We start from the raw sequence: 20,917 nt of genomic DNA on the forward strand, positions 1-20,917 counted from the left end.
ACTGCATCTAAACCACCACAGTGCCTGCTGTTAGAGCTACTGAACTGCAGGCATGGCAGTCCCTATAAGGAGGGCATAGCCTTAGTCTGGCGATAAGCTCAAAATCAGATGCTCGTGGCTTGGGTTGTGGGGTAGGGGATAGGGCAATTGCCTGGGGAGGGCAGGATGTGCGTCTAAGCCCCGCCCACCCTGGTATGGGCCAGGCAGGCAACACCAGTTGCCTCTGGGATGGAGCTGGCTCCCACATTAGGAAGGCAGGATAAGGGACGCCTTGAAGGTAGGGAGGTGGGGTGGGTGCTCGTTTTGGAATTGCTTAGTAAAAAATCCTATCCTTCCTGTTTACAAATTAAGACAATTGGGGATAAAATTCTGCAAAAGAAATCACCAATGGAAATGACAGTATACATATTGATGGGAACAGGGAAATGGGACACTTGTTCCATTAGTGATTAGGAGTGAAAACAATCTCTCGGCTACAAGTTATGCCCACCCCTTCCTCCTGCTCAGAAAGAAAAGTGTTTGTAACAATTCCGAACATTGACTCAATTTCACGCTACAGGAAAATGTAATGGATATTGTGAAAACGGGTGAACAAAATGTAGTAAATTTCAAAGCTGGTGGTGACCGTGCAATGCCCCATTGGAAAGAAAGCACCTTTGGCACCCAAGACCTCATCCCACAGTTCCCAGGAAGACCAGGACAGAATCCCATGGAGACACACGGAGAGAGTTTGTTATAGAAATAAAAACCGATTGCAACACGGCACTGTAAGTGGAAACACTTCAAAAAAAGCAGTTAAAAAACCAGCAAAACCCAAGACAGAAAAGGCCCTGCTTGTGACAAGAAAACGCCTAAGCTATGCCAAGAAATACATACCCGTCTGTCGATCTTATCACCCTGTAAAATCACATATTAAGAAATTCACACATATTATTCATGGGCTTTTTCTAGACAACTTTAGAAATACCTCAATTTTTTCTTTTCAGGTACTAGCAAAATGCAGGACCAAAAATGTAGCGGCTATTTTATTGTAACTATTATGTTAAAATGCATCAGAATTCAAGGAGCAAGTAAAACAATCCCTATCCTGGACATTTTTATAGTAAAGTCAACATCTACAAAATCTATGTTTCTCGTATTCAGTTAGCATCATTTCAGACAAACAAACCAAACAAGTAAAAAAGAAACTTGAAAAGTTTATGAGTGATGCTTGAATCAAGCTTGGGCTTCTAATGACACGTGGCACAGCGACTGTAACTTTTGTATTTACAGTGCAACACAAAAGGGCTACCATCGACTTAAATTTTAGCCTTTTTAGAAAGCAATTTAAAATAGTTTCAGGTGCTACATATAACTGCCTTTAAGTCCCTTTCTCTCTCTCAGTGATTTTATCATTATTTCCCTTTCTAAATGAAATAACTGGTTTCCCCCACATTGCTAAATGAAAGACCCAAACAGGCGGAGCTGGGCATGTGACAGTACTCTGCATTATCTATGTAAACTGAACTAAGTAATTTTTTCAGTTACAGGAATGTTTGGTGTTTCTTGTAACTGTAGGCAAAGCATTTCAAGACAGAAGTAGGATTGTTTTAGTTGGTGCCATTTCAAATCTAAGATGTTTGACTCATGACGAAGGACAGTGGCTCCTAATGGCGCTTTATGATGGTGTATCTGCTTCACTTCAATTTTTACTAGAAAGTCACTCTATACTTTGCAGTAACAGCTAAAACTAACATTACTATTGAATCTTCCACAAAAATTAGCATTTTTCTCTGAGTCACTAATATCAAGGGAACATTTTTTCCTAAGTGAACAGAACCACGCCAGTAATACAGTAAACACTCTACCTGGGAAAGAATGTTGGTGCACTGTTGCAGCAAAGAAACAGGAGGGTTTCCGATACTCGTTGCAAGCTGAACTCGTAGCAGCTGCTCTTTCAGAGTTGCGTTTTCTTCTAAAGCATGGGCCAGGGCCACTGCGGCACACCAGTTTGAGAGAGAGTCCGTGGAAAAGAGTCCGCCGCAGAGCAGCTGGCCAGCCGACACGGAATTACCTGTAGCTACAAGAACGGCAAACAGATGCTGTGGCACAAAAGCAAGCCGGGATCAAGACTCGTGAAATATTTATAATGGAGGAGCACCGAGGGCCCCCAAACAGGATGGGGACCTCGGTTCCCTGCACTCTGCCTTAGGAACTATTAAGGGCAAGCGTATCCCTCAAAACCCCCTTCTCATGGCCTTCCAAGCCTATAAAGGTTACACTTTAATCCCTGTATTAATTCTTCTCAAGGGCCTGACAATGGGACTTCCTAAAGCCTATAACCTACCCCTCTGGGGTATATGAAGCTGTTCTGTAGGTGTCTCTTGGATGGGAACGTCATTGTGCTAGATCCGCTCACACACACACAGTCCCCATCTCAGAGAAGTTACAATTTCAGCTCTCAGGGCCTCTGAAGGCATTTTCCAGTCACAAATTCCTCTCAAGCTGTATAAAACTTTTAGCAATTAAAATATGGCACCTCCACAGTAGACTAGGGCTAGCCCAGTGGAAAACGACTGCTTTCTTGTGAGGCAGAGAGAGAGGGTCTCTCATGCTGTTGTCAAGCACTTCCAGCTAGCTGGCCATATTGACTGCTCCTGGAAGAAACTGTGCACAGCGAGGCCTTCTCCACGCCCAGTGTCAGAGCAACCCCTGCAAGACTCAACTTTCAGAGAGAGCTGTTAGCTAACTGGAGTTGTATTCCTCCAGTAACAACTAATTTAAAAGGTAACATTAAGCATTTGGAATGTTCTCACCATCCCTAAACAACTGCATGCAGCCGGTCGTTAGGCTGGCTCACCACGTTTTCCTGTGTGAGGCAGCGGGATCCGGAAGCTGGAACTGGGAATTGAGAGACCTGGGGTCTAGTCACACTTCTACCACTATCAACCCGCAGTCACTCTGGGCAAGCCATTTAACCTCCCAGCGTCTGATTCCTCACAGGCGAAAGGGAGGGCTCTTTCCGAAAGAGCTCTGAACTCCAGAGAGGAAAAGCGTGAAGTAGAATGACAGATGGAGCTTGCCAGACAAGCTTGTAAAGATCTTACTGAGTACATAATTAATAAGATTTGCTCCCTGAACATTTTAATGAGTTGCGATACTCTGACAAGGTGAGCAACCTGAATTTGGACAGGCAGATAATTAATAGAGGAGTTGGATCAGATAAGGAAGACACTGTGTGTTAAAACAGGAATGGGAAAGCCTTGGTGAGCTTTATACCTCAGAACCCTGGGACGAGTCCATCAAGCACTATTTGTTTTCATGCATTCGCAGTCACATTTCTGTCGTACTAGCCCTTCAGAGTTATGGCACACAAAGGCCTCTGTCTCCAGCTTGTACAACTGGAAGACTGCAGCAAGGTTCTTGATTTAATTGTAAAATAAATGAAAATCTGACTTTGATCTCATCTGCTTATAGTTAGCCCAATGTCTATATTGGGAAGGAATACAGGGCAACAGGAGGTTGGCTCAAAGCAAAACATATGGCATTAAAAAGCAATACGTTAGACTTCCTTCCCATTATTTTACTTATCTGTTATATCCCTTTCCTTGGAGCACAACAGCCTTATTCTTCGACACACATATAGCAAAGTTTTTTGGCTGTTTCATAAGTAATGGAAAGAAACAAGGCAAGATCATAAAAGCCAATTTTTTTTTGTAAAGCCAATGCCATTTCGCATTTTACACCATGAAATACATCTCTGTTTTTTTGACTTGATGTTTAAAATTTTGTATCTCATTAAAATACTGATCAGAATCTCAGCCTCTTTGGAATTTTTCTTGTCAGGAAACATTTTCTCACATATGCACCCCACACCTAATTGTAAAAGTACATGGTTGAAAATTACTGCTGACTTTCTAGTCTGAGCGTGTAAATTATATACCAAAGAACAAAAACATCAACATTTTTGTACAAATTAGCACAGAGCATAATAAATAGGAACAATCCCTCCACTTCAACACCAATCACAGATAACTAACTAGATTCATAGCAGTCTTTAGCCTGCTAGAGGATAAATACTTAGCCAAATTTTACAGCCTGAGTTCTTATACCTTCAACACACTAATGTTATATATTGTCAGTTATGTTCAAGCACAATTCAAGTCCAAAAATTCTCTCTCAAAACAAGGTGATTTTTACATCTCTTGTTCTTGACACTTCACTAAGGACATGTAATATTTTATAGAAAACTTTTAAGATGCACCCAAATGTATGCAAAAATGGGACTTGTTTTTGAAATTTACAAGTTGCGTACCATCTATGGTTGACGGTAGAAGTGTTGAAACAATTTCCCCTTGTCCTTTTTGGTTTTTGTATAAGAAACACTGGAAACAGTAAAGAACAGCGCAGCGCAGCACAAATGGTTGCCTTTCATTCACCATGGACATCAGAAGCACAACAATTGCAGGTCTGTTTTGATAGAAAAGACAGGCCATTAGACTAAACGTCACAAAATAAATACAACTGTAGTTCCTGTACAGGATACACTTCGAATTGGGGTCGCAGGAATAATGAAAGCTTAGATGTAGGTATTTCAGCTCCAGTGAAATCTTTGTTAGGTGTTGTCTATACTGGCAAAAATCAGACTTGTAACACTGACAGACTCTTCTCTGATGCGGGGAAACAACTAATCATGACCCAGGAGCAAAGCGGGAATGCTTTTAGTGGCGTGTTTGCATAGAAATGTAAATAGCAGCATATAAATCCATATTTAAGTTTTAAAAAAAGCCAATATAACAAGCACCACTGGAACTTGAGGGGCTGATTTCCTCTAGATATAGAAAACCTCTAAAAAAGATGGCCTAAGAAACAAAACAATGTCAAGCATTTAGACAGTAAAGCAAAAGCTCTGTTTTTAAAACAATATTTTGAGGTTAAATTGATCCAAAGAACATGGTTGCACTCGATGTTATGATTGCAGAGAGACAATGTGTATCTCCAGAGGTATTTTTACAACTGAAATGGAAGGCTGTACATCTAAGAAGCTGCAGCAAAGCTACATGCTAGGCCAGCTAGGAGATAAAGCTTTGCATATCTTAACTTTGAATGTCACAGCCACTCTTTTAGGGTCTGCTTCTACTTCAAAGAAACTTGCCCCCGAGCCAAAATATTATCAGCTTTAGTTCTAGGTAAGCTTTACCACAGATTTAGATATTTATCTTTAGGGGTCAATGGATTTTCAGGTTTAACCCTAAAATAGTCTCTCCCAATATAGTACATTTTGTTCATTAGGATTATCGTGGAGCTACAGCAGGAGTCTGCAGAGGCCTGTTGGATCATCCACTGCCTGTCCTTGCCAACTCAGGTTTTTACAGGATTTTTCTATAGTGTTCAGTATCAAAAGATCAAGCAATGAGGCTTTTTTACTGTCTAATAGGTCTTATTAAAGGAAATTCTTCTAATCTGTTATGCTGACTTCTTCTACCTTCAGGTACTACACTGAATGCCTCTCCCACCCTGTTGTTTGCATCATTCAAATAATTAGTAGACTTATTTTTCCTCTTCCTAACTGTGGAGGCAAATTATTCATATTATTCCATGTTCATGTTTTACTTGAGTTGATTCCATTCTGCTCTGACAGCAGTTACTGTTCTCCAACACAGCAGTATCTTTAGAGTAGGAAGCATTTGCAGCTGAACATGTTATTCAGGAGCAGCCACATCAAAGCTGGACAGAAAACGTCCTTCTCTGCTCTAGGTCATGAAGCGCTGCCACAGACTGCCCAATATGATACTAGATTTAAAAATCTGGGGGATCCTGCTCCTAAATCATGTCCAGTTTGCTACTGCTGCCCATCTTGGGTTTTGTAGCACTAATGCTTTACAAGTTCTCCTCTCATGGAGCAGGCATGGGGCAGAGTAAAGTAATTTCTCCTAAACGCATAAGCCTGTCTCCTCCCATCCACCTAAGTAAGGGTCATTTTCTGCCTATTTTCCTAATATTTACACTACAATGAAAAACTCTGGGGTGGCGTTGGTCAGACGACTTGGGCTCACAGGACTCCGATTACGGGTCTGGTTAATTGCAGAGTGGACACTCAGGCTTGGATCTGGCATGGGGAGGGCGGGGAGGACCCCAGATCCTGGGCTCCAGCCAGATCCTGAGCATCTACACAACTAAACAGACCCACAGTCCAAGCCTCACCAGCCTGAATCAGATGACATGAGCCAGCTACAAGTTTTTAACTGCAGCACAGCCAGACCCCGAGTTTCTTATTTGTTCTCTTTCCTTTCATTGGTGTTGACAGCATCTCAAATGCAGTTTGAAGTGCTAGTTTCATTAATGTATGGCTAGTTTCCTTTTCCAGATCACAAAGCAAGGTGTTAAGTGAGACCAATTCAAAAGCCATTCTGTATGGAAACCCGCTAGACATCTTCCCACTTCAACTTATGTATGCTTGATAATCCTTCCACTGTGAGACCTCAATCTAAAATAATTTACTGTAACTCTAAATCGTTTAATAAGATTCCTTTTCTGACAGATGACAGGTTCTAAATGGAAGCTACATTAACTTGTTCTTTCCCATGCCAACAAATCTTTGCTTGGTAAATAGTTAAGCATTTGTCTTTCCCTACCTCGGTGGATTTGAAGGTGCATTTACAGAAGCAAAGTAGTCTTGGTTTATTTGGCATCCTCGAATGACTTCTGACACAGTGTTAATGGTCTAAAAGAAAGTAAGATAAGCCACACAAAGCTGACGTGGAAATCAACATACTAAGAAAGCAACCAAACCAATTCCTTCAACAGTCCAAATATTTACGGAATATTTTATCATCTTTTTAACATAGTATATGACCAGTATATCCTACATTTAGAAGTCCTTACGTAGAGGAGAAGAAAGTGCTTTCAAACCATGAAAGCCAAAGCTTTACCTTGGCTTTAATATGATTAGTCATTTAGGAAAGTAGAACCCGAACGTATCTCCGAATGGTGCAGGTTACAGAGGGAAGTTGCAAATACCCCTCCACCTGTTAAAGACCAACTTGTAACAGAAGTAGCATCATAGCGACTCAGTTACTTGGAGTCAGTTTATGATGTTACCACACAATTAAACTAAAACCAGATTTATGTTGGAGGTAAATTCAGGTAAATTAGGAAGAGGTAAGTGGAATGACTGAAGTGATTGACTCAGACATCTCTCTATGGAAAGGTGGTCACACTACAGTGGAGGGTAGGCCCAAGTGAAATAAGCTCAGAGTTGTTATGTACCCACATCAGAGATGAGGTTAGACTGAAACATCTTATGGATACCTAGAAAGTTCCAAATGCAACTGCTATGACAAACATTTCAAGCACAGACAAGGCTGCTATGTTGGAGGTGGATAATCACTGGGACCCATTTAATCTCGTTAGTGTCCGCAAGGAAGGGATTAACTTAATCAGGGAAGGGACTTCCCAGAAGCTAAAAAAAATATATCTAGTATTGCAGCTGTGCAAACGCAGGCGAACTTGATCATTCTGGCACTGAAGGTCAGGAAAAAGACAAGGGACTGAGCCAGCTGTGGGATACTTAGCCCCACAAAAAGCAATGAGCAAATTATGTTACCTTCCAGTAAATTTTGAACATACACAAGCGAGGGATATTAAAGACTAGTCGACTAGTCGATTCCCCTCCATTTGCTGCCTCTATCAGAGAGAGGCAGCAAAGGGGGGAGAAGAGCAGGTACTTGAAAGCGGCAGTGCTGCAAGTGGAGCCCGGGGTCAGCTGGGGACTCCCCAACTGATTCTGGGCTCCAGCACGGCATTCTCGGGCTCAGCTGTGTGGCGCTGCCCCTTTAAAAGCTGAGGTGATGTTCAAAGGGGGCAGCCCCACACAGCTGAGCCGGCACTGCACGTGTGGAGCCCGGGGTCAGCTGGAGACTCCCCAGCTAAGGTGGCACTGCCTCTTTGAAAAGCCGAGGGGGGAAAATGCTGAGCGGAACCTGGGGTCAGACCAGGCTCCACGTGGCATTTCAAAGTGGCAGCGCAGCATGGAGCCCAGGGTCAGCGGGGGACTCTGAGTCCTGCCGACTCCAGGCTCCAAGCTGGTGCTTCTGCTTTGAAATGCACAAGAGCACCCACTCAGTAGGACTTTGCATGCAGTCCAGGGTCAGTTCCGCATCCTCCTTTGAAATGTACAAGAGCCCAGCAGGGGCTCTTGTGCATTTCATAGGAGGAATGTGGAAGTGCCTATCGACTAGTCGATGGAAATTCCATCGACTACTGGACGAGTCAATTAACCACTAGTTAACATCCTCAACACAAACATTTATACGTGCACTTCAAGCTGGGATTTCAAAAGCCAAGAGAGTTTTACATCTGACAAAGAGATAGCTCTGTAAAATAAAGCCACTGCATAGGAAGAAGAAACTGGAATTTCTCAGACTTCCCAACCTGATGCTTTCTGGCTCATTGGCTATTTCCTCTCCCTGCTTACTCGCTCTGCCTTACCTCTGTCAGAATGTCAGCAGGAACCCCGGTTGCCATCAGGATTGTGCAAAGCTGCTGTAGTAATCCACAATGAAACATGGTTTTTTGACAATTGCTGGTGGCACCAGGTGGGTTTGTGGGGGACACCAACACCCGCACAAGCTGCAAAGAGAGATGCACGTTGGTATAGGGTGGAGGGAATCATGGTGTTAAACGCTGACTTCATGCACATGTGAAAACTGAAGGGGGGGGAAAAGCATGCTGTGTCTCTTCACAGGCTTGGTACAAATGGTGAACAAGAGAAAATGAGAATTACTGTACAAAACTGTGTATGTCCAAGGAGCATCTGACGACTATTGAAACCGCAAGAGACTGTAAATGGGAATCAAGCGCATACACGTCACCTCTACTCTTCAGAAAGAATGTAGCTCTTAATTCCCACAAATGTCCAGGGCCTTTGCGTTTCACATTTGTAAAACCGCAATTGGATTAGAAGCCAAAGTAACACCCAGCCCCTGAGGATTCCTTGACGCTTCTGAAATGGCTGAGCCCGCTGTGGGCGTTGAAACTACGTAAGGAATGGTCCAAATGGAACAACTGTGCTACTTGTGCACATAACTCTGTTATAAACTGAATCCAACTATTTTTCACAAGACGGCAGGATTCCTTCAGAATGAATTATCGTGCGTCTCTATTCTTAAGGCAGTTGTCATTACAGCACAGAAAAAACATCCTAACATGCACCTCAGTGAAAAACAAAAGTGCCAATTAAGCAATTATCCCAGTCATGAATTCTCAGTGATGGCAAATTCCATATACTTTAAAAAGGCATCATAAACATGCATGAGGTATGTTTTGCAACAGCTTTGAACAATTGAGTCCTTGGCCAAAGAATTGACACTTGCTTCATACGTTAATTTAAAAATAAATATAATGTTAACATTAATACATTTTAATAAGTCATTTATTAAAAGTGTTTTTCAAAATATTTTAAAGAGCATTTCTGTGCTAAAAAATTATTAAAAATGGCAATATTCCTACCACATTATGTAATTAACTTAGCTAGAATTAACTGATTTTTTTGTTAACAATGGTAGGCCAATATATTTTTTTCCATTGTAAGACACCAACTACTGCTCGAGTTTAACAGTTTCTTGAATAAAAAAAATGCATAGTACATGTGTGCGTACATATGTGTAGGTGGAAATGCAGCAGTCAAAACCTAATTAAAAAAGGATGCCTACCATTATTCTTCTAATAGTTTTTTTAAGGCCCTGTCCATTTGTGGAAATTAAAAGTGTCTGTCAGTTTCTTTTTCCTACATATACGTACTTGTCAGACCTTTTGTGTATTAGGAGTATTTGACTCTGCTCAAATTCCAGTTGTAACATACTGATAGTTGTGACAACTTCTAAAGATGATCCAGGAATGCTTATGTAGTGTATTTTATACTACCACCTTACAACCCGCTACCTTACAGTTCCCTTTGCTGGGGACAGACTAGTCAACGTGCCTATGGAATTCAGCAATATTTTAAATCCATAAACTGTGTATTCTCATTGGCATGAGGACCATATCCGTCAATCCAGTACCACAGTAATGATGCTACCCCCACTACATGGCTTCCACAGCTATCAAGCCTCCATACTGTATATTTTCACTTGACATTAAGTTTAATGAAGTCTTTACAAAAGGGGAGGGAGTCCAACCTTACTAATAATACTTTCACTTTTTCAGTTTACTCTTGAGATTTGAGAGAACTCTGCACAATTTCACAGTCTGATCATATAGCAACAGGGGAGAGAGAAAGAATGAGTTACCCATTCTTATCTCTGGAGGTTTGTTTTTTTTTTTCAGTTGACTAGATTTAGTTTCTGGCATCAGAGATTTTCAAAAGAAAAAAAAGCAAACAGCTAGCCATGAAAGCACAAAGTAATGATTTAGAAAGCAGAAGAAAGTATGTAAATTCCTAGCACAGTTTCCAGCAATAAGTCACAAGTTGTTTTACCTGCAACATTAGATGAAGATTAGTTACTTTCTGTGCCGACCAACCAGAGTTGTCATCTCCAACTTCAAACCAAGGTTTCATACGCTGAATGTACGAACCTTCTTTAAAGAAATTCTGATTGGAATTATTGTTCTTTAACAAATTTTGTAACAGGAGAAGACAGTCTTCTACTACTATTCCTGGAAAGACAAAAGGTAAGGCAAGGATTGACTGAGAAAGTCAAAGATATTCAATCTCCAGAGGTCTAACACTCTTCAGGTATAGCAGAACAGAATGAGACTTGCTGTCAATTCTTGGAAGCCCAATATTTTAATGGGGACAAATTGTAGTTCTTCCACAACTCTACAATGAAACTTATTTGTTTAGCTAATATGCACTGAGTGTAATAAAAAGGTTTCTTGTGGCAATGAAAATGTAGTCTTTTGGGGGATTTTTAGTGGCTAGAAGTATGTCTCTCAACTCAAGGAACAGGCTTCATTGGTCTCCTCTTCTACTGCTGTGAAAAAAGACAGACAATCCTACATAACAGTAGTCTGATGCCAGGGATCCAAGATAAGGGTTTTACTGTAGTGATTCTTACTTGGTAATCCTCTAGTTTTATTCATCGGCTAAGAGTCAAACAACCTTCTTTTCTCTCATTCCAAAGTTGTCTCTAATTTAAAATTCTGAAAGGGAGAAGGAATTCTTCTAATCAGTGAAATAATCCAATTTAATCTGTGAACTCTATGGAGCTGAAATAGCATTATCACAAGCAATAATGACCAAAATCTGTGCAGAGAAAAGGGTGTAACTATAATATTACACTGGGCAATTTGACCCAAGAAACTGAATGACAGGAGCAGAAGGACTGGTGACAACACCCTCCTATTTCTATGCTCCTCAGCTGGCATCCAACTTGGTTTGCAGATACAGAGGCGTAAAGCTTAATTCCCCTCAGTTTGTGAAAACGACAGGCAAGGGCGTGTCGCATTAGGGCACGGAGCAGCAGGGATCAGCTGTCTGACAATATTCCCTTACTAGCCATGCTCTGCCACCTGCGCCTCAGGAAGGTCACAGTGAAAATAATCAAACCTGAAGCGGAGAAATAGGCAGGAAGAGAGCGGAGAGCTGAGCACTTCTGAAAACAGGTGCCATCTCTGCAATCTGCTCTTTCACTTTTTCTTCCCTCATATAGAAATATTTCATCATGATCTGCTTAACAATATCCTTTGAGTTTAAACACTTTTGACCCTTCCAATCGCTAAGTTGTCTATGAGCAAAGGCCTGTTAACTTCCCTCGGGCCTCATCCCCAGAGGCTGCTACTATTTATTACCCCCTGGGGTTTTTAGCGTTACGGAGCTTACATGATCAATACTGCAACATTCTCCATCTCTTTTCATTGCATCTTGTCTCTGGCAACGAGTTTGGACATGCAGCACGTTCAGCCTCACGTTTTAAGTTAAAGACTCGAGGGAAACAGACAGCATCTCTTACGCTAGCTGTCTGGCCTGGCATTTTCCCTTCACGCCCAATTCTACTGAGCGTTTATATCCAGAATGACCATTTTTGGACTAAGGGGTCAGAGGCAATAGCTTGTTATTCTGTGTATTTTACAGAGGGATAAAGACTGGTGGCTTCCACTGGTCACTGTGGTTGTCCGAGATGGTGTAGTCAGCGTGGCCCCCACTGTAAGCATGCACGCCCATGCATCTTACGTCAGCAAGAGCTAATTGGTGTTTAACAGCCGGGTCTATTACAGCCACACCTGCACCTTTGCTCCTCCCACGCAGCTGTGTGGGGCTGAAAAACATGGAAGAGTTGCAACCTTTCCTCAGTTACCTCACACTTCCAAGTCTGTGGGAGCTGAGGATTCAGGAATGTGGTGATGGAGGGTGAGTTGTGATATATGCAACCACAGCACATTGAAAAACCCCAATTACTGTAGGAGAAGCGACTGTTCAAGAGGCTGGAATGAGGAGTTTGAGCCGCACTCCTCAAATAATGACTGTAGGATTGCAGCCAACCTATCACCTACATCCAACACACCACTCAGCAGCAGGTCACACCACACTGCTGCCTTGCAGTTTTCTGAAACTGGCACATTCCCACAGCAGGCAGAGGATGCTGGCAGGCACCGCACCAGTGGGAGTGTTCATGTTCAGTACACCTTTGCGTTACACACTTCAACATCCCTGTGACGAGGTCACTTGACCTTTATAACGTCAATCAGTGAGGTCCCGTCCATGTAAGAAACGGAAGTCCTGCCTAATTTCCTCTGCCCCCGTGCCGAGCTGGCTTTGGGAAGAAGACAGGTAAGGTTCAAATGACTAGCTTAGACGACTCTGAGTGATATCTGAGCACCACTTTATTCCTATGGATTGTTGCATAAGGAGGTTCAGCCAGGAGAAGATCACTCACGCTCCTGGCTATCCATTCTTCTGCACGTGCGCCCACTGTGGGATCCACACAGACACATGCAAAGAAGAAATAAAGTTTGCAAATCTTGAATGGAAGTCCACAACACCAAATCCAAGATGACCCTGGAAGTTGTAGGCTTGCTCATCCCACCATTCTACTCTATTTACTCAGTCCCTTTACCCATCCCCATAGCACTGGTAACACCTGAAAGTTTACAACTGTGACCGTCTGATGGTTACACTGGTGTTTCTATATCAAACAGACCAAGCCTTGAGATTTTACTTTGATTGACACAAGCATTTCAACAGTCCTAGCATTTCATCTCTACTGCCACACCACCTTGTGAGTAAAGCAACGTTCAGTTCATACCTCCATCACTGTTCCCCTCATCTGTTACGATATCCAGCAGCCTCTCAAAGGCGTTTTCAAAAGCAACGATTTTCTGAATGGCGGCATTGCTTTTTGTCAGCTGCTGTAGCAATAAGACTCCCTTCCGGAAGAAGATAAATATAGTGAGTAGACAAAGCTTTACTAGAAGAGGAGGGCTAGCTTCTAAGAAGTGCCCTTCTCAACAGTATCATACATTAGCAATGTAAACCTTGGGGATTACTGGATACAATTGTACATTATCATGCACACAGCATCTCGCATCAAACCCCACCACCGAGCGTGTATAGTAGTGTCTTGTGCCTCAAACTTAGCTCTAAATGGCAATGTAAAAACCTGCCCAAAGAGAGAATGAAGATAGGAATTGGCTATAAAAATTAAACTCTCATACCCAGAGCAGGACTCCTCAGTAATATGGAGATCATCTCTAGATATACTGCCCCCCAGCTACACGCTTGGATGGAGGCACAATGCTTTGTGGTTCCACAACAGGGGCGGGCAACAAACAGCCCATGGACTGGACGCAGTTACCAGGGTTAGCTCCTGGTGGGCTGCCGGTGCTTTATTTCTACGGGCATCCAAAGGTACAGCCGCCTGCAGCTCCCATTGGCTGGGGATCACTGTTCCTGGCCAATAGGAGCTGTGGGGAGTGGTGTTCCAGTCAGCACCACTTCCCAGAGCTCCCATTGGCTAGGAATGGCAATCCCTGGCCAATGGGAGCTACCAGCAGCTGTACCTGCGGACGCACAGGGAAATGAAATGCCAGCGGCGCACCAGGGATTAACCCGGGCAAACTGCATCTGGCCCCGGGGGCCTGCTATTGCCCATGGCTGTTTTACGAGCTACTGATGCGAATGCCATTCAGCACAAAGTCTGAAATTGTCCAAGGGACATGCCAATCCACTCCTTTCCTCTGCCCTTTTAAGCCACGCCAGAGCACACAGACCCTGCAGCAACGGGGCCAAGAGGAGGCCGAGGGCAGAATTACAGAAACAATGCAATGCAGAGCTAGCTCCTAGTTATGACATGAATACATAACTTTAAACGTATGTGCAGGCATGATTGCAACGCCTCTGCTCTGTACTTACATCATTCCGTATCACCTCCCTAGAATCTGCAAGTAAATCCATGAGCCTCGATACACCTGACAAAGCAAGCAACCACATGATGTGTGAATTACTATATAGAGTTTACTAAACTCCCCATTTGGAAGTCCCTCCAAGAGTTGTTATAATGCTCTGCTAGAAGTGCCCCATTGGCCCGACATTTCGCTGAATGTCCCGTTTAAATGAGCCAGAGGCCAACCCAAATCCCTTACCCATGGGACTGACAAGAATGATCTGTTGCACTTGGGGTCCCTGCTGCTTTAACAATGATGTCAGAAGTTTCACTCCAGGCCAGCGAACTTGGAAGTCAAATTCCTGCAGGGATATAGAAAGTGATGTTGCACAGTGAATCCAGGAGCATTTCACATGACTGCAAGTAGCCTACACAGTGACTTTAAAGACAGGACAGCTATATGACTGGGTGCCAAATGGCCCTAAGGTAGATGGGCATTCATCATTATGAGCAAGTCCCTTTCCCTCCCTCCTGCCTGCTCTGGAACAGTGCAAAGCCAAATCTCATACCCCAGGTTCTGCTTTAACAGTAACCTGAACTTCCACTAGCTTCTTCTCCACCCTTCTCTCCCCAGAGTTCCTCTAACCCAGGGGTCTCAAACTCCTGGCCTGCAGGTTAGTCCTGGCAGAAGCAATTGCGCAATCCAACCTGGGACTCTTGGGGGGATCTGGTACTTTACCCGCCCCCGGAACACCACCTTCCCCCTCCTCGCCCCCACAGCACCCAGTCCCCGGAGCATGTGGTTTTGGGGATCTTAGGGGACCTTGGCACGGTGTGGTGGCAGTGGCCATGCCCCTCTCCCCGCCCACATTCTCCACCAGGCATGTGAGACCCTTCGTCTAACCATTTATATGGCTGTTCTGCTTCTAAAAGCAGCACTCTCACCCTTCCTATTGTGAGATGTTGCCATCTTCATTTTGGAAGAATGATTTCATGCCCATAGTCACCAACGTTTTTCTTACACGGCCTCAAATTTTAACTTATTCTACACCAGAGAGGCAAGATGTATGTCCTTCATCCACAGAATAAAACACCCACTTAAATGCTTCTTCATTATCCACTCACCTCTAGAAAGGTCAACAGGAGAGTGACATTTTCTTGCTGTTTAATGAAGATTTCTGTAAATTGCCTTCCCAGATCATCAACCTGTTTTTGTGAATTTTCTTCTGTAATATTCAAGAAGAATGTGTTACATTATAACATTAAAATAACTACAGAAATTCTTTTGACAGGTTGCAGCAAACACACAGCCCATATGAGGTAGTTATGACTCAAGGTTCACAGAATCGTTGTTGTTATATTAACTAATAAATGAATCTTGTTTTCCCCCAGTAATCATTGCTAGAATCTGTATGCCATAATCAGTATTTACATTGGATTAAAAATGAGAATCTAAGTGTTTTCTATCTCAAAGTGAGAACTGTAAAGGAGGACCTATTTTAATAGTGGAATACTATCAATTTACTAGGCAGAAGTCTGATTCAGCTTTCACTGAAAATGATGGTGTCTTGCCACTGACGAATCAGATCAGGTCCCAGATAAATAAATTATAAAATCTAGACTATCTTTTGTTGAACAGTCTACAAGACATTCTATTCTCACCAGTCATGTTTTGCTCGGAGCCACACTTCTCAAGTACAGGCCCACACACTCAAAATGAAAGCAAGCCCCAAGCGCTGAAACAACTCCTACAGACCAGAGAACACCTTCCTTCCCAAATAATGCACAGGCAGCAGCCTTGGTGAGTCTATGTTCGTATGCAGCTGAACCAGAGTGTTACAAAGATCACTCGATACCTTCCCTAAAGAGAGAGTAGTAGATTTACTGCACCCTCCTTTCAAGCTTTTAGTTCAGGAATAAAACAGACTGAAGTTGAATGTTCAAGTAGCTTATTTACTCTTGAAAAAGGTTTTTTTGGGTGGAGGGGTGTATGGGAGGGGTTCAATGACGAAAACCTCAAACATCAAATAAGGGATATTAATTTTAAGATATGTTGATGGCAAAATTACCTCAGGTCTTGACTTGGACTAATTTTGAAAAGGCAATTCACTGTCACCCTCTTATCGAGCCTTTGAACTAGAATGATTGCCGTTCTAGCCAAGGAGTTCAGTCTTCTATATGTTATTGAAGATGCTCATGTCGGACAGATTGGTGAAGGACCAACAATGACACCAAGAGTATTGTAACTGCATGACAGGTATCATGAATATTGTTGCCCCCGTGTACAATTTTCCCATACAGTACTTGGCAATTCCATTTATCATCCAGACATAATGGAAAAGCAACAACTACATTTAGATAACGTTTTGGACAATCAAGGGATACTAGACATGTAAGAATTAGTCCTGAGGAGATGCGAGTCAATGGTATAATCAACTATCAGTTAATTGAGGTTGTGCTTTTACTTGAGGGAAGTGTGGGGAGAATCCCATTTAATTAGATTCCTATATGGACTCTGACGGAAATTTGTTCTGTACAATAATGTTTGATGACTTAAGCAAAATGAATTTGACTCCATATTGTCTATGGACAGGGGCCTGCACCACAGCAACACGTCAAAATAAGCTGCCCCGCTGCAAGCGTAGAATACAGAAGAAACGAACATGCATGAAGTAAACTTGTCCGTTACAATTGCTTCCTGCATGTCAGTTTTCAACAAACTATTCAAATACATTAGGTCTCATTCTAATCTTCTGAGTCAAACTGGATTTGGATAATCTGACATGCTATCAGAAAAACTAGTTCTGTCAAATGCACGCTAACCCTCCCGGTACTCCCAGTTTCCTGCTCCGTGTAATGGTTCCACATGCACAATGCAGCAGATCTCTCTTTCACCATGCGGAAGGCCCCAATGCAGACTATGTGCACAGGGCAGACAGGAACATACGATAGAAACAACATGAAGTTCTACAATGCTTTCACTATTACCCCCTCAACTGCTTCCAATCTATAGTATGCATTGTGTTGCAGACTGACCTCTACAGTGCACATTTAGGGTGTGTCTACACTGCGGCGCTATTCCGGTATCGCGAAATAGCTATTCCGTGTCAAAATATCTTTTGAAATAACGGGCGCGCTATTCCGACGTCCCTGTAAACCTCGTTCCATGAGGATTAAGGAACATTTCGGAATAGCAGTTTATTTTGAAATTATTACAAAATAAGCTATTTCAAAATACACGTGAAATAAGCTACGCAATTTGCCTAGCTCAAATTGAGTAGCATATTTCGAGCTAAGGTTGCAGCGTAGATGCACCCTTAGGCATTACAATATGTAGAAGCTGGAAAGTCAGGGTCTGATCTGGCCAAAGGTTACAACAGTGCCCCTCTTAGCTTTTATATTTGGGGCATTCAGTGCACTAATCTGAGCAGTGGGGCTCATCTTCAGAAACAAGACCTGTATTTTTCCATAGCAAGACTATCTTAATTAAATAGCAATTAGCAGTATCTACACTAGCAATACCAGCGTCCTCCTTTTTCTTTTTTGCATTAGAAGAAAGCACTATTTTGTATCGGACGGCAAATCAAAACATTCTGCACACACTCATTGATAAGCAACTCAAAGCTAATTGGAATATCACAGACTCTTAAAAATATATCCAATGAAAGCATTGTTTCCTAAGCTGCATTCATCTTGTGTTTCCCAAAAAAGGTACAATGGGAAGAGAGGTTCCAGAGGAGAAATCATTGAGTTGCTCTTCCTACATCCTGTGAGGAAAAACATAGTATTTCTCCAACCCAGACAGAGTAACGGAACTTGACTCAAAGCTACGTAATATGATCTACTAAGCAAACAGCTCCAATAACCGAAAAGAATCTCTCCTATCCTGTGTGCATATCTAATGTAGTAACCGGAAAAGTTACCTTTGGAGTTAATGGTTGCTAGACTGCATCATTCACATAAAAAACAAAGAAATAAGCAGTTAAAGAGTTTCACTGCAATTTTCAGTTCCTCATCTAGCTTCAGTTACTTCCCTTCCAAGTCCCACAGCCCACGGATCGCCACCTTGATCCTAACCCTTGAACTAAGAGCACGGATATCGGTTTTGACAGAGCTTTCATAGATCAAAGGCAGTTCTCCGTTATCCTGTGCCAGGGTGTAATGGTGTGAGACTGCTAATGGTGACTGCAGAGATACATTCTCCTACACATTCTAATAGACATGGGAGTGGGCAATTCAGGTTAGTGATTTTTCCATGCTTAGGCATGTCTAAGTTACAGAACGGAAGTCTGCACGTTGGGGGCACACTTTGTTCTTGGTAAGAGTTAAGATTTATTTTCCCATGATGTCCAAGGTGGCAGATGAGGAGGGTTGGTGAGGTGATGGCTACCATAACTGGTCATTTCGTTACTTTTTATAAAACCTGGTGGTGGACAATGCATTCTAATAACCTTAACTGAGGCTGAGCTAGAAATTCCCCCATGTAGTCACAGTATATCAACTCTCAGCTTCTCACCTGCATAGCTATCAGTATTGCCAATTATCCCCTTTCCGTCACCACAGACATCCACTGTGTCCCTTCCACCCACACCTCCCCACCTGCTACCTGCCTCAGATAGAGCTTGCTATTCATACAGCTGTATTCCCCCATGCCAGCTCTCCTCATACACCTTACGCCTATCCTCTACTGTACCGTTCCCGCTCCCCTATTCCATACCCCGCCCCGCCCGACCATGGCATATTCCTGCTTGTGTGCCCTCACACATCTCTATTTTAAACACCAACACCGATCAACATTACAAACATAATGTGGCAGAACCGGGTGCACGTTAGGATGTAAGTGAAGGAAATGTGAGAGAGTAGGGCCAAATGGAGTGTTGAAAGGAAAATCAGGCTGTGCATAAAGTGGATGGAAGGGACACCTGATAACAGGTGATTCAGAGCAAAACTTCTTCCCCCGCTGCTTCTTCTACCCGCCTCCAGATTTTGTGTGTAAACGGCATCTCCCTCGTATGCTCTCTCATCCTCACTTTCCTACATATGCTTTGGCTTCCCAGGACGGTGCTCCAGTGTTCATCCAAGTAGCCAAGGGATGAGCTAGTGGTTGGGTGATCAGGTGCTGGGGCGGGCAGAGAAATAGCAACATTTTAGATGGGCAGACGGGGCTGTATGCTGAGGATCTGTGGCGTGGGAAGAAGAGGCAGGCGAGCGTCTAGTGTATACTCATATACATCAGCACTTGAAGGACTCAATGAAGCAGAAACACTTAGGGAACCTTTCAAGCATCCAGCTCAGTTCTGTCAAAAGGAGCAACCACATATCTACTTTCCTGGTTACAAGCCTCCTTTTTCAAATCACCTGACACCTGCTGCTAAAATGCCATTCTTCCCCTAAAGCAGTGGTCCCCAACGCGGTGCCCGTGGGCGCCATGGTGCCCGCTGGGGCATTCGTGTGCGCCCGCTGACAACCTGGGCTGGCCCCACCCCCGGCGCACTGGAGGCGCCGGCCCCAGGCGCATGACACGCACCGGCGCCTGGTGCACGGCGCTCGGGCGGCCCCAGCCCCGGGGGGACAAACGGGCGCGTGGCGCCGGTGCCGGCCCCAGGCGCGCAGCTTAGGCGGCGGCACCAGCCCTGGGCCCATGGCACAAGGCGCTCGGGCGGCCCCAGCCCCGGCGCACATGCCGGTGCCAGGTGCAAGGGCATCCCCGCCCCTGGTGTGCCCCAGGACGCGCGGCCCCGCCCCTGGGCGCCCGGCGCGTGAGTGGCTCCACCCCCCGGGCACCCTGCGCGTGAGTGGCCCCGCCCCCGGGGCGCACGGGAGCCTCTAAAGGTTGGGGACCACTGCCCTAAAGCCTCACTCAACCTCTCATACCCTCCCCAGCAACGTTCCCGCTAATCTTTTCCAATCACGTGTGGAGTAATTTTTTTAATGTGCACAGAGACATGTGTAAATGTGCACCACAGACAGAAACAAAACCTAGCTGGGGGCTCCTGTTCATCAGCTGGGGACCATTAGATTTTCTCCTGAGCCGCCACACAAGTGCACAGTTTACAGGGAACACTACTCCTTAGCCTCACTCATTTCCTGTGCCACCCCATTCCCAAACGGCCTCAAAGACATCTCTCCCATGGTCCCAGCTGCCCTCCCTCCCCTCCCCCATGTCTATGCAGAGCACTGCTAGTGACTCAGCATGATTGCTCCAGTTCACAGAAGCAGCTATCACACTATAGCTCCATCACTTAACCTCCATACAACTCACCTGTTATCCTGAATATAAACATTAACACACGTTTAAAAGTGGCCCACGCCCAAGAGGTCATTAAGTAGCTCAAGATGAATGTGTAGGTTACTGGTGTTAAACTACAGGAACTTAACGTACCATAAGGAACACAGCGATTATTTTGAGAGGAGCAGTTTTATATGCTTCATCTGCAAATGTTGTCACAGATTTTACAAAGCACATTACACAGAACACTTTCTCTGAAGCTATCGAATTATTTGGTTGGTCAATTGTCTGCAAAACAAAGGTATTTTTAGTTCTGCTTTAACTGCAAGGCTCCATGCAGAATTAACTATGGAATTATTACTGCTGCTTCCATAATTTAGAGACTTGT

At 43.7% G+C, this 20,917-nt stretch overlaps 1 protein-coding gene across 4 annotated transcripts in view; it reads right to left on the reverse strand.

Moving 5' to 3' along the window:
* Positions 1 to 20,917, reverse strand: part of USO1 (USO1 vesicle transport factor) — a 56,710-nt gene that overhangs the window by 21,639 nt on the left and 14,154 nt on the right. For 2 of the 4 annotated variants that reach the window (XM_075929350.1, XM_075929349.1), the window contains 10 exons: positions 15,426 to 15,526; positions 14,560 to 14,662; positions 14,330 to 14,385; positions 13,224 to 13,344; positions 10,457 to 10,635; positions 8,470 to 8,610; positions 6,615 to 6,703; positions 4,295 to 4,449; positions 1,848 to 2,059; positions 877 to 897 (listed from right to left, as the gene is read on the reverse strand). In XM_075929350.1, the coding sequence (XP_075785465.1) occupies positions 877 to 897; positions 1,848 to 2,059; positions 4,295 to 4,449; positions 6,615 to 6,703; positions 8,470 to 8,610; positions 10,457 to 10,635; positions 13,224 to 13,344; positions 14,330 to 14,385; positions 14,560 to 14,662; positions 15,426 to 15,526 (1,178 nt within the window). The remainder of the gene's footprint in view (positions 1 to 876; positions 898 to 1,847; positions 2,060 to 4,294; positions 4,450 to 6,614; positions 6,704 to 8,469; positions 8,611 to 10,456; positions 10,636 to 13,223; positions 13,345 to 14,329; positions 14,386 to 14,559; positions 14,663 to 15,425; positions 15,527 to 20,917) is intronic. The other 2 variants (XM_075929352.1, XM_075929351.1) reach the window with 1 other exon arrangement.

The sequence above is a fragment of the Pelodiscus sinensis genome, chromosome 5 (assembly GCF_049634645.1).
Source record: "Pelodiscus sinensis isolate JC-2024 chromosome 5, ASM4963464v1, whole genome shotgun sequence".
In the NCBI taxonomy this organism is placed as follows: Eukaryota; Metazoa; Chordata; order Testudines; family Trionychidae; genus Pelodiscus; species Pelodiscus sinensis.